Source organism: Puma concolor, unplaced genomic scaffold (assembly GCF_028749965.1).
Source record: "Puma concolor isolate L17-30 unplaced genomic scaffold, mPumCon1.1.hap2 unalloc_scaffold_54, whole genome shotgun sequence".
Lineage (NCBI taxonomy): Eukaryota > Metazoa > Chordata > Mammalia > Carnivora > Felidae > Puma > Puma concolor.
This window is the reverse complement of record NW_028240263.1, coordinates 44,374-59,033: the sequence shown is the minus strand read 5'-3', so window position 1 is coordinate 59,033 and position 14,660 is coordinate 44,374. Positions and strand designations below refer to the sequence as shown.

General features: G+C 52.5%; 2 protein-coding genes across 2 annotated transcripts; both read left to right on the top strand.

Moving 5' to 3' along the window:
• Positions 1-937: 937 nt before the first annotated feature.
• On the top strand, positions 938-8,936 carry LOC147571138 (liprin-alpha-3-like). The gene is made up of 6 exons (XM_086696610.1): positions 938-1,137; positions 5,574-5,675; positions 5,948-6,058; positions 6,701-6,838; positions 8,362-8,508; positions 8,738-8,936. The coding sequence occupies exons 1-6, from the start codon at positions 970-972 to the stop codon at positions 8,804-8,806; spliced, it is 735 nt and encodes a 244-aa protein (XP_086552736.1). The 5' UTR covers positions 938-969; the 3' UTR covers positions 8,807-8,936.
• On the top strand, positions 8,818-14,069 carry LOC147571137 (liprin-alpha-1-like). Its single transcript, XM_086696603.1, has 4 exons — positions 8,818-8,844; positions 10,092-10,226; positions 11,807-11,890; positions 13,860-14,069. Exons 1-4 carry the CDS (start codon positions 8,818-8,820, stop codon positions 14,052-14,054), a joined length of 441 nt encoding a protein of 146 aa, XP_086552729.1. The 3' UTR covers positions 14,055-14,069.
• Positions 14,070-14,660: the final 591 nt, after the last annotated feature.

Genomic DNA, 14,660 nt, shown 5'->3' with positions numbered 1-14,660 from the left:
CTCCATGCTTTGGGAGGTGTTCCAGACTTTTTCCTGTGGTTCATTTCAAGCTTCACAGCCTTGTGGTCTGAAAGTATGCATGGTATAATTTCAATTCTTGTATACTTATGAAGGGCTGCTTTGTGACCCAGTATATGACGTATCTTGGAGAAAGTTCCATGTGCACTCCAGAAGAAAGTATATTCTGTTGCTTTGGGATGCAGAGTTCTAAATATATGTGTCAAGTCCGTCTGATCCAATGTATCCTTCAGGGCCCTTGTTTCTTTATTGACCGTGTGTCTAGATGATCTATCCATTTCTGTCAGTGGAGTGTTAAAGTCCCCTGCAATGACCACGTTCTTATCAATAAGGCTGCTCATGTTTATGAGGAATTGTTTTCTATATTTGGGGGCTCCTGTATTCGGCGCATAGACATTTATAATTGTTAGCTCTTCCTGATGGATAGGCCCTGTAATTATTCTCAAATGCCCTTCTTCAGCTCTTGTTACAGCCTTTGATTGAAAGTCTAGTTTGTCTGATACAAGTATGGCTACTCCAGCTTTCTTTTGGCTTCCAGTAGCATGATAACTAGTTCTCCATCCCCTCACTCTCCATCTACAGGTGTCCTCAGGGCTAAAATGAGTCTCTTGTAGACAGCAAATAGATGGGTCTTGTTTTTTCTATCCATTCTGATACCCTGTGTCTTTTGGTTGGCGCATTTGGTCCATTTACATTCAGTGTTATTATAGAAAGATACGGGTTTAGAGTCCTTATGATGTCTGTATGTGTACGGTGTAGCCCCCACAAAAAGGGCTTCTGTGTTGGTGCACCCGAATCATCTGCAGAGACACAACCACCCACCCTTGTTGAGCCCTTTTGTGACTCTGCACCATTGTGGTCGCCAGGCTCTGGCTGCTGTGCTCCTCGGAGAGGGTGGTGGAGGCACATCTGAGAAGAGTGTATCTGGGCGAGTGAAGGGGTTAGGAGCAAATGTCGCTGACTTGCGCACTGTGGTTCCGGAAAGGCCTTTTCCGGAGAGGTCGCTCGGGAGCTGAGGCTGACCGAGCACTCTCCCAGCAGTCTGACTCCGAGGCCAAAGGCCGGGGTCAAGGAGGAGCTTGGCTTTGTTGTGAGCGATGGAAGCGGAAGCGGAGCCAGGTGAGGCACCAGGCAGCTGGCGTTGGGACGGAACCTACCCCGTAAGGAGTTGGGTTTTCCGATAAGGGCCTGGGGTCGTTGTGTCCTCAGGGGGAAGGACTGGCATGATGGATTTGAATGTTTTGAAAGCTGGTGCTGGTTCTGTGTGGATAGTGGGTTGGGGGAGGAGACAAGAATGGATGCAGTGTAGACGTCATTGGGTAGAGTGGCTCCTTCTAATGTGTGGGTTGAGCTCTAAGATTCGTGTTTTAGGCAACAGGTACAAGCCCCTCACATCACCCATCACATAAAGCACAGGACAGTGTGCGTCTTTATATCCTTTACAGAACTGCGTAATGTTTAAAAGCAGCGTGTGTAATTTTACGTGTGTGGGTACAGGGCGTACACTAAAGTATTCACCTGTTCTGGAGTGCATGGCAGGCACGGTATTAGGTGCTGAACCCTATGTGCTGCAGTTACCTCGCCCAGAGACGTATGCGGTTTTACGGAGAGCAATAGAAGGGCATGGGAGTGTGTGGTTCGGTGGAATAGGGGGAACGTGTGCACAGTGCGGCTGCAGGATGGCCGTTTTGTGCCATGGGTCGGCGTGGGTCAGACTCGGGGAGGCGGTTTTCCTTGGGAGGTTCGGCTGCCCTGTGTTCTCCTTCATGCACGCCACTCTGTCTCCCGGACGCCTTTCCAAGCACCTCGTAGTGAAGCTCCATCTGGGCGGACTGTGGGCTCTTTGAGTTCCACACGGGCCACCACCCTGCCCCCCCCACCTGTGCCTCCTCCTGGGAACAGAGCAGCTTGCTCCCTGGTCCGGTGGTCAGAAGCCAGGGAGATGGCTTTGCCTCTCTCCTGCTCTTCCCTCTCCCTGCTGGGCCGTGGGTCCTGTGGCGTGGAGCTTGCCTGTCTTTATGTCAGATCTTACTGCCCTTATGCCCGTGTGAGGATAGGCTGTCCAAGTGCACACAAGTCTCGCACACGACGTTCCTCCTGATGAACGCTTAGGTGGTGGTGACACACATGCGTCCCGGGTGGCCTGGCTGCATGCTCCCTCGATTTTCACGCACAGACGTGTGCATGGCAGGCGAAGTGGTTCACTGAGCACCTTGGTGAGGATTTGCTGTCTGGAAAGTGGGGGTGGGTCCTCACAAATGTGCTGATATGCAGACATGCATGGGGTGGGGGGGACCCGCTAGATGGGGCTGTCTTGGGCCTTGGGGCCTGGCGGTATGGGGGTGGAGGCGGGCACTGTCTGTGCAGCTTTCCAGAAGGGCCTTTCTGTTCCTGGCCAGTGTTTCCATAGACGGCTGGCTGGCTTTAGTCCCAGCGCCCTTGTCATGGAAGGGTCCATGTGGGAAAGGAGCCGAGACTCTGCCGGATCACTCCTGGTGGCAGCGTGCTTTCCAGCGATGACACTTCCGTCCCGCCTTCCTCGCCCTCCGTCTGCTTCACCAGATCTCCTCTCTGTGCTGTCTTCTTCTGTGACCTCCTCTGGGCTTTTCTCTGTGCTCGTGACCTTCTGTAGGATACGCATTTTGAATCCCTGCATCCCCCAACTCTTTTTCTTTTTCTTTTTCTTTTTCTTTTTCTTTTTCTTTTTTTTTCTTTTTGCCATATGCACAGTGTCATTCATGAGTTTCCTGATTGGCTGTGTCATAGGTCCTGGAAATCACGCACGTCGTATGGACAGTCATCTCTAGCAGGGATTTCTTGATTGTGTTGGGCTTGACGGTTTCCCCAGAGTTTTTTGTAACGTCCCTTGGCATCTTCCTGACTTTCATAATGTTCCCTCTGTGGCGGTTCTCTTTGGTAGCATTGACTGTCCTTCTTGTAACGTGCCTGTGTCATGAACCTCACAGGTCCTCGTGGCCCCTGGTCCGCAGGCTCACTTAGACCCGCTGCGCTCCGGAGCGAGTGAGCCGCCAAGACACGTTTGGTGGTGACCCGTGGGGTTCTGGGTGGCCAGGACATTGTCCAATGTCAGAAGAACTTTGGAGGACAGTCCCTTGCTTTCAGTGTACTTCCTGAGTTGAGGGACAGAGCCGGGATGGAACTGCCCCAGGGCAAGGGCTCTGGTTGTGCAGCCAGACCACTGGCCACTGGCACTTGTTGCCTTCAGGACCCTGGGGTGAGCTTCCTACACAGGGCCAGCCGCCCTGCTCACACCCCCACCTGTAGCCGCTCATTCGGTAGCTGCTTCACCCCTTCCTACCCAACATCTTGGTGCTCACTTGTCTTTCTCGTGAATAAATGTCGTTTGTGGCATTTTCCCCCCGACAGGGCACCTCCTGCTGCATGAAAAACCCGTGCAGGCAGCCATGGTCTCCTCAACTGATTTTCTTGGGTTTTCACTTTTTGCGTTGGAGTGGTTGACATGCGGTGGATGGTAGTTCCTGCTTCTCTGCAATCTTCTCTGGGGCGTCTGGGAAACTGTGTCCTTCTTCTTCGTGGTGGAAGCTGCTTCTCCTAGCGTCTGGACCATTTTCAAAGCCAAACCCCTTTCTAAAATCACCAAGCTATCCTGTGCCTGCATTGAAATGTGCCAGTTTTCGATCCTTCCCTTCCTTCTGCCTTACGTCGTGATGTCAGGTCTTCACTTGTCTTGCAGTTTGAGTTGCGTCGGCAGGTGTGCCCGTCTCACAGCAGTCCTACATCCACAGAGATGCCACATCTTCCGCACCAGACACAAAGATGTCTCACCAGTAGCACCAGGTTTTTGCATGTGCTGGGGTCGCCGCAGGGAGAGAGCTTCGAGACTTTCCCTTTCTTTGTGCCTCCGTGGTCCTCACGCTGGCCGGCTGGCAGCTGCAGCTGTGGACCTCAGTACATGTCAGGCCATTCAGCCTTTTCTTGTCACACCATGAGTCTTCTCTGCATCGCGGGAGCACGTCCGGCATCCCTGGGCACACTTCGAACGGGTCCCAGGCTGTAATTAAGGTTCATGGTATTGCCCTTAACGCGGTGAAAATGACGCAGGAACCCTGAGAAATCACTTCTCCTGTGGTGCTTGATGTACTGGAGAAAGGAAGTGCTTACCAAGAGCTGAGTAGCAGATTCGTGGATTCGTGCAACACCTGAGGGGACCTCAAGAGCAACAGGAGGTGGTGCACACTTCCCCCAGAGGACAGCGTCTGCTACAGCTCGTGTTATGCGGTTAGGACTTAATCCTGCGTCTCCACATTTGTTTGCCTTTCTCTTGACTGCAAATGGCACCATGTAGGTACGGTCAGTTTCTGTGTGCAAAATGATACGTTTTATCTTGTCAGAGTAGGTTTGTGTATGTTTTCGGGGAGGAAATGCTCTAATAGCCTAGTATCTGCGTATATTTCATGCACTCGTGGCCTCCCTTTTACTTACTAGGTTTGATACTTCGTAGCTGCTCAGCTCATCTGCCAGTCTTTCCAAATGTCACACATCTCCAGAAGAGTTTCCAATGCATTTATTGGAACAAAAATCCCCACATAGAAACGGGCCTGCACAGTCCTACATCAAGGATCAGATAGGCTTCTGTGGGTTCACCTTGTCAAGTCAGATTGCAAGGAACGTGGTCAGTTCTGTGGTAACATTCCCGTTGATTTGGAAAGGGCTACTTTATGAAAGAAATTGAAGTATGTCACCAGTTTGTACTTGGATTTTCCAGAATTGCTGAAATCAACAACTCTCCTTATTTGGAATGTCAGTTGTTAAGTGAACGTTTGTCCCCTCGTTTGTCCTACAGAGACAAAAGCTCTGGGGCGCCTGGGTGTCTCAGGGCATTAAGCGTCTGACTCTTGGTTTCAGCTCAGGTCATGATGTCATGGTTCAGGGATTGAGCCCTGCACCGGGCTCTGCGCTCGACTGACTGGAGAGTGTGCGTCCACCTCCTTGGAGCCCACCTGTACGCCATGTCCTGGGCGGGCGCTCAGTATTGGCGTGAGAGAAGCCCCACGCGGGGTGGTGGGCCCTGGCATCACTCTCCTCAGAAACCCTTCCTCCATAATATTTCCTGCTTGACTAAGGAAAGAAGTCGTAAACTCGCCCTTTCGTCAAGAGTCCTACCATCATTTTTGAAAAGTCCATTGGGTGTGGTTGAGTCTGATTGAGCCAGGGGTTCAGGCTAAGACAGCAGCTTTTGAGTACCGTCAGCCTTTCCCCACTGCCGCTCCACAAGCCTGCTTGGCAGACGAGGCCAGAGGCTGCGGATGGGCAGGAGGCTTCTCGGCCGCTTGCTCCCGAGTCAGCAGAGTTCCTGAGTCCTAGACCTGCCAGGCACCTGAAAATGTCCGTCCCCTTGAGTGTCGGTCCCTCCGAAAATCCCCGGGACTCCTGTGGGTGGTGAGGAGGGGACTGGTGTGTGTGATGCTACTTGAGGGCGGTGGGTGCTGGGCCTCTGGAGGGCCACGGAGGCCTGGTGTGCTCTGGTAAAGACCCCCTGTGTCTCTCCACTTTTGTCCCCTCTCCGACCCCAGGAGTGTGCAGCTCTCGCTGCAGAGCTCCACACCTGCAGGGAGCAGCTCGTGCAGAGAGAGGAGGAGATCGCCAACCTGAAGGCGGAGAGAAACAACACCAGGGTCAGTAGGCGCACTGCCAGTGTCTTCAAACACGGGACACCATTCACTCCCCTTGTCCGCAATGTCCCCGTGGAGTTGGCTGGGACCTATTGTTCTCAAACCTTGTTTGATCCGTGAGGAGGAGTAAGGCTCTTTTAACACATTGGCGGGGACGGCTCCCTACCTGGGAACTGAATTGAAGGGATTCAGACTTGGTTTTGCATTTGGTGAACTTGAGGCCCGGAATTGAAGGTGTTCTTGAAACACGGTTTTCCTTTTGCCTCTCCCGCCAGCTGCTGCTGGAACATTTGGAGTTCCTCGTCTCCAGGCACGAGAGAGCTCTTCAAAAAACAGTCATACGGCGACAGGCGAAGACTCCGGCCGGCGTGTCCAGTGAGGCGGAGGTGCTCAAGGTCCTCAACTGCATATTGGAGAAGGACAAAACCGAGGCTGAAACGGTGTGCCTAGCCACGGCGGTTCTCAATTTGTGCACATGCTGTGTGTTCTAGGCACACTTTGTGTGTTTGTGTGACTGGGGTTTCCTTTTCATCTTCTTGAATTCTTGTAAGAAGACAGGTCTGTATGGTTAAAAAGCAGTAGTTGGTGGAAATGTTGTGTGTATCGATTGGCTAGTACAAATTGCATAATGTAATTTATTTGGGGGAAGATTTGTCTCCAATGTAAAATTGAAAGCGGTTAACAAGCAAGTCTGTGAACAGGAGCATCCGTGAAAAACCTTACCAGCATTCTGTCATGTCATTTGAGGCGAAGGGGATCTTAGGGTAACTGTATAGTAAGGACTAATGAAACACCTCTGTGTACCAACTCAATCCCTTTGTTTCCAGGTGAGAGAGCAGTTACGTGTGGCACTGGAGGGGTGTAGTTTCGTAGAAGAAGAATTAGGGGCCACTCGCAGAGTTCAGCTCCAGACATCACGCCAGGATTTGATTGGAGGGGGTTTCCTTTTTATCCATTGTTTTTAAAACAACGTATGAAGACTAGCAGTGGGGGCCCTCACATGTTGCTTCCCTTTCTGAGTTTCAAAGGTGCAGAGCCAGATGAAAGAGCTCCTGGCTACCCTGTGCACTCTCGTGGCCAAGCTGGAAGAGGACCTAGACATCTCCAGGAAAGACCTCATCCTTTCTGAAGCAATGAACACCATATTACAAAGAGATGTCCGTGAAGTGAGTGTCAGTTGAAATGGCCACGCCGTCGTCGAGCCAAACGTGGGGTGTTTGGTTCGGCCTTGCCCAGTGTGTCCTTCGTCTCCCACGGGTTTTGAACGTTTGGAGTTTGGTAGAAGTAGCAGCAGAACGGGACGTGACTCCGGGGCCTGGGCGGGCTGCCTCCCCATCTGCGTGGTGGAATCTGTCCTCCCTGGGCTCTCCCCTGCCGAGGCCTGGCGGGCAGGCGGCGGAGTGGCCTCGGGTGTGGCGTGTGGGCCACCTGAGCTTGGCCCATGCCGTGCTCTCGGTCCATTTTGGGAACACACTCGGCACGTAGGAACCAGCGTGGTGCTGCCAGGGCGTTTCCGGGGGCACGACCTTGCGGGGGCGGCTCTGCCAGGGGCCGTCACGGCCGCCTCTGCCGCCCTGCCCTCCTCCCAGGGGTTCCGTGCTCCTGGTCGTGACGGTCAGAGTGAGCGAGGGGTAGCCCGCTGGTCCTGGTGTAAGGTCATGGAGGAGTGCGGCCGCTTCTGCACGTGTGGTCGTCGATGGGAATCTGATCATTGTCACAGAGGACTAGTAAGGGTAGGATGGTTTCTCTGTGCCTCCTCCTGTCACTGTGAGCTGCCCTTTGCGGACAGTCCCCGCACACCCCACCCCCAGCCCAGCAGTGCCACCTCGGGAAGACCCTGTCAGACCCTCGAGGGTGTAAGTGCACGAGCAGTCTGTTTAGTACCTTAGTGTGGGTGAGATCGGGTCGGAATTTAAAACAAAAGTATTTGCAGAAATTATAGAACCTGTTCAGTGAAGTTGTTGTTTGGCAGAGGTGGGGAGAGACCCCTCAGCAGGGGTCTCAATGTGCAGAGAATTTAGAAAATCCTTTCTTAGGACTCATCACTTTCACTCTTGAGACTGCTGACATAAATTGCTTAGGAAACACGGAGGGCTGGAAGAGGAATCTTTCGGGTGTTGGACAAGAAACGCAGGGCAGGACGTTCTGGTTCCATTTGCAGTGTCAGATACCATGGGATACAATGTTGTTACAGGGTTAGGCTATAGAAGATGACTTCCAGTTATATGAAAGGTGGAGTTTGGCTTCCATTTGTTACCACTGCTGCTTCAACTTTGTGGTAATTGGATGAGATTTCATCCGCCTTTTCCCCGGGAAAAAGGATGGTTGTCTCATGGTGTGTGCCTCCAGAGGCAAGTCGCTGTTCTGTGGAAAGCTCAACGGTGTCCGGAGGCAACCGAGGTTGTGACTTCCGGGAGACTTTCTTATCCGTTTGTCTTTGAACACATGGGAAAGAATAAGCCTGGGTAACTGGTCAGAATCCCGAGCAGCCTCCGCACTGTCGGCACAGAGCCTGACGCGGGGCGCCAACTCGCAGAGCGACACCGGCTGAGCCACCCAGGTGCCCCGAGGATGCTACTTTTCTGTTTGTTTGGAAAATGAGGATTTCGCCCGGGTTTTGTGTCTGGAGTGTGTTAATGTGTCGTACGCTAATTCGTTCCCTGTTTTCCCTCTGAAATACGTGCTGTAGGCCATGGCCCAGAAGGAAGACATGCAAGACAGGATCACTACCCTTGAGAAGCGCTGCCTCAGGGCACAGCACAAAGCCACCTCTCTGCACGACCTCAAGGAGAAACTTGAAAACGAGATGGCAAAGAAGGACTCTCTGCATCGACAGGTCGTTGGTTTCGTTGGACTTCATTCCACTTTTATTAATTACAAGTCAAGTTAAGGACCAAGTGTCAATGTCAAGGTTTTAGGATCTTAGAAACTTGTGTTGACCAGCGGGGTTACTTCAACGTCCAGGGTTTAATTCTTTCGAATTTTATGGAAGCATGTTATGGGGCTCCCCTCCTTGATTCCTTCTTTGTCTTGTCTTACATGCACGTTACTCTGTTGCCTGTCAGCACTGTTTCCAAAGGAGCAGGGAGTGGCCGGGAATGTGTAGGCAGCTGGCCATTTTGGGTAGTACCTGAGATCGGGGGGAATGGCAGGTGCAGAAGCACAGTCTGGCGTGAGGATGTGAGACCCTGTGTTTTGGGAAGCAGCACGTCTCTTCCTTGGTTGTCTCAGGTCATCCGGCATTGAACAGGAAAACCACATCCAGCTTCTTGGAAACAGAGTGAGCTTTGTCTGGTGTGTTTGTCAAATGCGTCAGTCGACCCAAAATGATAATCAAAGTGAAATACTAGGAAGCCATTAAAATGACATGGAGGAATGCTGTTTGAGAGCACGTAACATGTTCCAAATCATGAGTGTAAAGGGCAGATGACGAAATACTATGTGTACAGCATGTGATTTATTTTGGAGGGTTTGAAAGCATGATACGTGGTCTGTATATACACACAGAGCTATATGCACACAGAAGATGGAAGGAGTCTGTGGGAACACACGTTAACCTTGCAAAAACCTCACCTTATACATGATTTTTAAAATGACTTTATATATTTTTAATGCTTATTTATTTTTGAGAAAGGGAGCCAGAGTGAGAGAGAGAGAGAGAGAGAGAGAGCGCGAGCATGAGCAGTGGAGGGCAAGAGAGGGAGAGAGGGAGACACAGAATCCAAAGCAGGCTCCAGGCTCTGAGCTGTCAGCAGAGAGCACGAGGCAGGGTTGACCCCATGAGCTATGAGATCATGACCTGAGCCGAAGGTGGACGCTTAACTGACTGAGCCACCTCGGCTTCCCTAAAAGTCCTTTAACAAAAAATCTCGTGTCTAAGTTTTCCACGTTGAAGTTTTCCACGTTTTTGGTCAAGAGGGAGAGTGTTTTTGTTGAATAATGGTACACTTCCAAAAAGAACTCAACTGGCATCAGGCATGCTCTCAGAAGCTCTGTGCTGGCTGATGTGCCCACCTCAGAATGTCCTATGTAGCGAGCCCTCGGACCCCAGTATAAATATGTTTACGAAGGGTTAGGACCGAACCCTTCTCTCCTTAACTGGTCAGGAAGAGCGAGCAAGCTCCTCCAGAAGATGGGTTTTCTTTAATGTGTGGGAACTTTGTCTTTGGAAAGACTTCTTTGAAGATAGTGAAGAAGAGCAAAGAGTTTGGCAAGACATGTTTTGCGTAGCGAACGGAGGACCAAGGCAGTGGGTGACTCCTCGCAGAAAGGAAAGGTTTACTCTGAAGCACCTACCAAACTGTTGGCTTCAGTCAGAACTAACAGTAGATCTCTGCATTTAGATTTTGTTTCACTTTATTAAAAATGGAAACGGAGAGAAGACTTGCTACACTTTGATGCTTTGCCTTCATTTCCTAGACTGCGGATCAAAACCACCAGTTGCAAGAGCGCCTGGAGGTGGCGGAGCGGAAGCTGCAGCAGACCCCGAGGAAGGCCAAGTCGCTGCCCGAGGTGGAAGCCGAGCCGGCCCAGAGGGTGGCCACCCTCTGCAAGGTGGGGCCCCCGTTTCCTTCTGGGTCCCATGGTGGGAATGTCAACTTCATGGCGGTCCGTTCTTGTATCTCATTTCTCACCGGTAACGTCGGCGTGCCAAAGTCCGCGAACCAGCTGAGATCTGTTTTCGGTGCTTCTTTGTCTGACATTGGAATGCTTTTCAAACGGCAGGCATCATCCCCAGTTTTGTTCCCTCCGGTTTTGTCCGACGTGTGCAGTTTGCCGTTGGCTGCATCTAAGACTCACTGCTTTTCAGAGTTAAGTCAGCGACTCAAAGCTCAAGATAGTAGCCTTGGGCAAGAGAAGGACAGGGGTGCCTGGCCGGCTCAGTCAGTGGAGCTTGGGACTCTTGATCTCAGGGTCATGAGTCTGAGCTCCCCGTTGGGTGTAGAGCTTACCGAAGGAAAAAAAAAAAAACAAAAACAAAAAAAGCATAGAATATTTCCGAGAAATGAGAAAATCCTATCCTCTTTCAAACACAATCGTTTTTTTATTTAAAAAATTCTTAAATGTTCATTTATTTTGAGACAGAGAGAGAGAGAGAGAGAGAGAGCGAGCCTGGGCACATACATGAGCAGGAGAGGGGCAGAAAGAAGGAGATAGAATGCCAAGTAGGCTCCATGCTATCAGCACAGAGCCTGACACAAGGCTCGAAGCCCCAAACCTTGAGTTCATGACCTGAGCTGAAGCCAAGAGTCAGAACCCGACTGACTGAGCCACCCAGACACCCCTGTAAGAAATAAATCTTTAAGGAATTCACTCGGAGGTTCCACAAATAGAGTCGAGGAACGTGCCAGACACAGTCCCTGCCCTCCCAGTTCTCACAGCCCTCACCACCCACAGAGGAAGGCAGCAGTTGAAGAGGTAGTTTCCAGACATGATGTGGGCGGTGCTGGGATCGAGTGATGCACACAGGACGAGGGAGCCCATGACTGGGCAGCCAGTCCATCCTTCCGGAACCTGGGCTGAGGGAACCTGTAGCAGGGAGCCTGTCGGTGCTTCTGTGTCACCGGTTCCAGTGCAGTGAGGGTCCCAGTGGGAAGGGGGGTGGTTTCGTCACGGGATAATGACCCTCAAGGCTGCCATCAAGTCGGGCAGGCGGCATTGGGCGCCCACAGGCCCAGGCTCCAACAGAGCCTCTCCTCCTTTGTGATCTGCATGTCAAGTCTCCATTTCTTTTCTCACCTGTCCTCTCTCCTGTCCCTGGTCAGCCGTGTAGCCCGACCCTTTGTCTTTGGACAGTGTGCTGCTGAGGAAGCTAAATTGTTGGAAGTAACTTCCCAGCTTAGGAAGGCAGCACGCCTGTTTGCTCTTTCCGCTTGCTGCTTCCTCCTGTCCGTGCTGAGTGGCCAGGGGTGTCTCCCGGGGGACGAGGCACCGTCCAAGGATCCGGGACCCGGGGTGGGGACGAGACCATTGCCTACCCCCGGTCACCAGCATGGAAGCCCACTGCTTCCCACTGGCACGCATGAGGCCTGTAGGGACTGTGAGCAGGCAGAAGGCCGCTCACAGCATGTCGTGCGTAGGCACAGCGTGTGTGGTGGGGCAGCCAGCTCTTCTGACCCTGCTGTCGCCCGCAGGCCGAGCAGAGGGGTGGCAACATCGAGGAAAGGCTGCGCCAGATGGAGGCCCAGCTGGAGGAAAAGAACCAAGAACTGCAGCGGGTACGTGTCCGGGCGGAGCAGCCGCGCACCTGGCGGTGGTTGAGGATGAGGCGCAGGCTGGGGGTGTGGGGGTAGGGAGTGGTCCCTTGTTTCCCACTTCTCCCCACGTGGACGCCAGGCCCCTTCTCGATCCCATCAGGGGTACAGTGCACTCTTGTGCGAGTTGGATGCTAGTGAACACTGCTAGCCTGTGGACAATGTTCTCTGGACGCTGGGGCCCCGTAGGCAGTGCCGCCTAGGGGTGGAGGCACCCGCACAGCCCACTGTGCCCACCAGCTCGTTAGCAGCTACTCACGGTTGACGCGGGACCTCGTGGGTGTCCCTTGGCCAAAGCGGAGGTACTGGCCTGGGGTAGGGCAGCCTAGAGGAGGGGTCTCCTTCCTTAGGACATGACACCGAGGTCCTGAAATCAGGTCACGGGCCTGACCTTGGTCCCCACATCCTGAATTTCTACTTGAGATGTAAAGGCACAGGTCGGGGTAGATGTTCCTAAGAAGAGGAATAGCGTCATCGAGCCTTGACGAAAGGGAGGCCCGTGTCCCTTGAATCCCCTGAGATTTTTCCCTGTGGGAGCTGGTCGGACGTCAACATGAAACACCCAGGAGACAGAGCAGGCAGCCGCCTCCCCAACTTGGGACGTCCATCCAAGGCCATCGGGTTTTGTTTTCACCAGAAAACTCAAAACACTCACCCTTAACTTACACCAGACACTCGTGTGCTTGGCCCTCAGGGTCAGAGAATAAAACATGAGTTTCCGCGGAGTGAAGCTTCTGATGCCAGCGTGACGGCTCGCGTTGGCCGACCCCAGCCCGCCATGACACATGCACACAAGCGAGCACAACCAGACGCTAGCCTCTTGGGCCGGGAATTCCACCTCACCTACTTAGAGAAGCACTTCATTGCCTTTAGGACTGTATGGTAGTTTGGAGGGACAGGTGTTGAGATAAGGATTCTATTATAACTGAGACAATTCCAAGGACACTTTTAAGCTGCTTTGCTTGAAAAATACTTGGGTGCTGATCCCTTCTTGTGGGGTGGCCAGGGTCTTTTCCGAGTGACGGCCGTTGCTGCGTGTGAGGTGTGGTGGTCGTGCTTTCTGTTGCCTGCTCCCAAGGAAAGAGGTGCCAGCAGGTGTGGCTTGGAGGTGAGGAAGCCCGAGCCTGGAGGGACTGTCCATTGCCTAGCCTGCGGGTGTGTCCTGTGGGCTCTTCCTCCTCCCTGGGCCCCCCGACTGCAGGGCACATGTGTACTCCGTACCCCACGGCCCTCCGCCCGGCAGGAGCCCCTGAATCCTGCCGGCCTGTCCTCGCCGCTTCTGTTTTGGGTTAATTCAGGATATGCGGTAGGAACAAGTTTTTAAACCATACGATTGATGAGAGTTCTATAAAACACAGACCCGTGAACTTGGCGGTTCCGTTCGGAAATTACTTGAGGTAAATACAAGTTTCCATTACAAAACGTTCAGGAGATGTGTGAATTTCACGAAAAACAGGTCAAAGTCTTTCTCACCACTGAATCTTTCCCAAAGGGGATTTTTTTTTTATCTTTGGGTTTTGTCAATGGATTCATTTCTTTCCCCCTGAGGCCAGATCTGACCTTGGGTTTCCGCCCCGGAATATGCCTCCTCCCGTGTGTAGATCAGCTGATCCCCTTGAGAATATGCTCTTTCCTGCATGTACATCTGCCTCCTGAGCCCATCTGAGAGCTAACAATGAGGACATTCGTGAGGGCCCATGCGTGTTTTGTTTCCCAGAAACAAAGGGACCTGCTAAGTGATGACCCCTGGGAAGCAGGTTCCTGCGTTTGTGTGCCCCGCTAGGTCGGTGCTGGCAGTGACGCACAAGCACGCCAAAGAGTGCCGTGGGAAGGGGCAGCCGAGGATGGCGTGCGTGTGGGTCACACCGCTGGTCATTCGCACGCCTGAGCCGGTGTTCGCACTTTGGCTTGAAGCCTGCGTCTTCTCTTTCAGGTAAGGCAGAGAGAAAAACTGAAGGAAGAGACTAATCAACATCTGTCCAGCACTATTGACAAGCTCCTTTCCGAATCTGACGAGCGTCTTCAGCGTCATCTAAAGGAAAGAATGGCTGCTGCAGAAGATAAGGTAGGCTATGAGAGACAGCGGCTGAGTGCCCCCGTCCTCACAGAGGAGACGCTCACGTTGTGATCCTGAGGAGCAGCGTGGAGCAGAGGCTAACAGCCACTGTAGAAAGTAGAAATGATTCTTTCACGCGGAAAAACTGCAGGCCTACGTTAAGTTCCCAGTGTCGTGTCCCCGCCCGACGTATGCGTGCGGGAAGGTGCGTCTCACTGTCTAGAAGAGGAGTATGGTCTGGGCCTTTACTAACTGAGACGTAACTGAGACTAACTGAGACGTAAGGAGTAAGCTAGCTTCATGCTAATCAAAGATGGGCACAGAAACAGCCATAGGCAGTATATAACTAAGGGGAGGGGCCGTGTGCCGATACCCCTTTGTTGATAGGACCCGGCGGTGGCTGGATGTGGTCGGCAGGCCCTCGTTTGCCACCCCTGTGCTGGAACCTTCAGCCTGGTTCTTGTCTGGGGAGCTAATTTCTACCTCTTTTGTCCAGACGGACCGGTAGGAGTGCGCAGTTCTGTCAAGCATTTAACCAGCTGAAAACAGAGTATCTCCTGTTCCATCTCCTGCCTTCCCTCTTTTCATCTGGGTTGGAAAGAGTCTAAGCCTGGACTCTTACACCATCATAACGGACACACTTGAGGTGTAACGGGAGGGAAGCAGTATCATAGGATC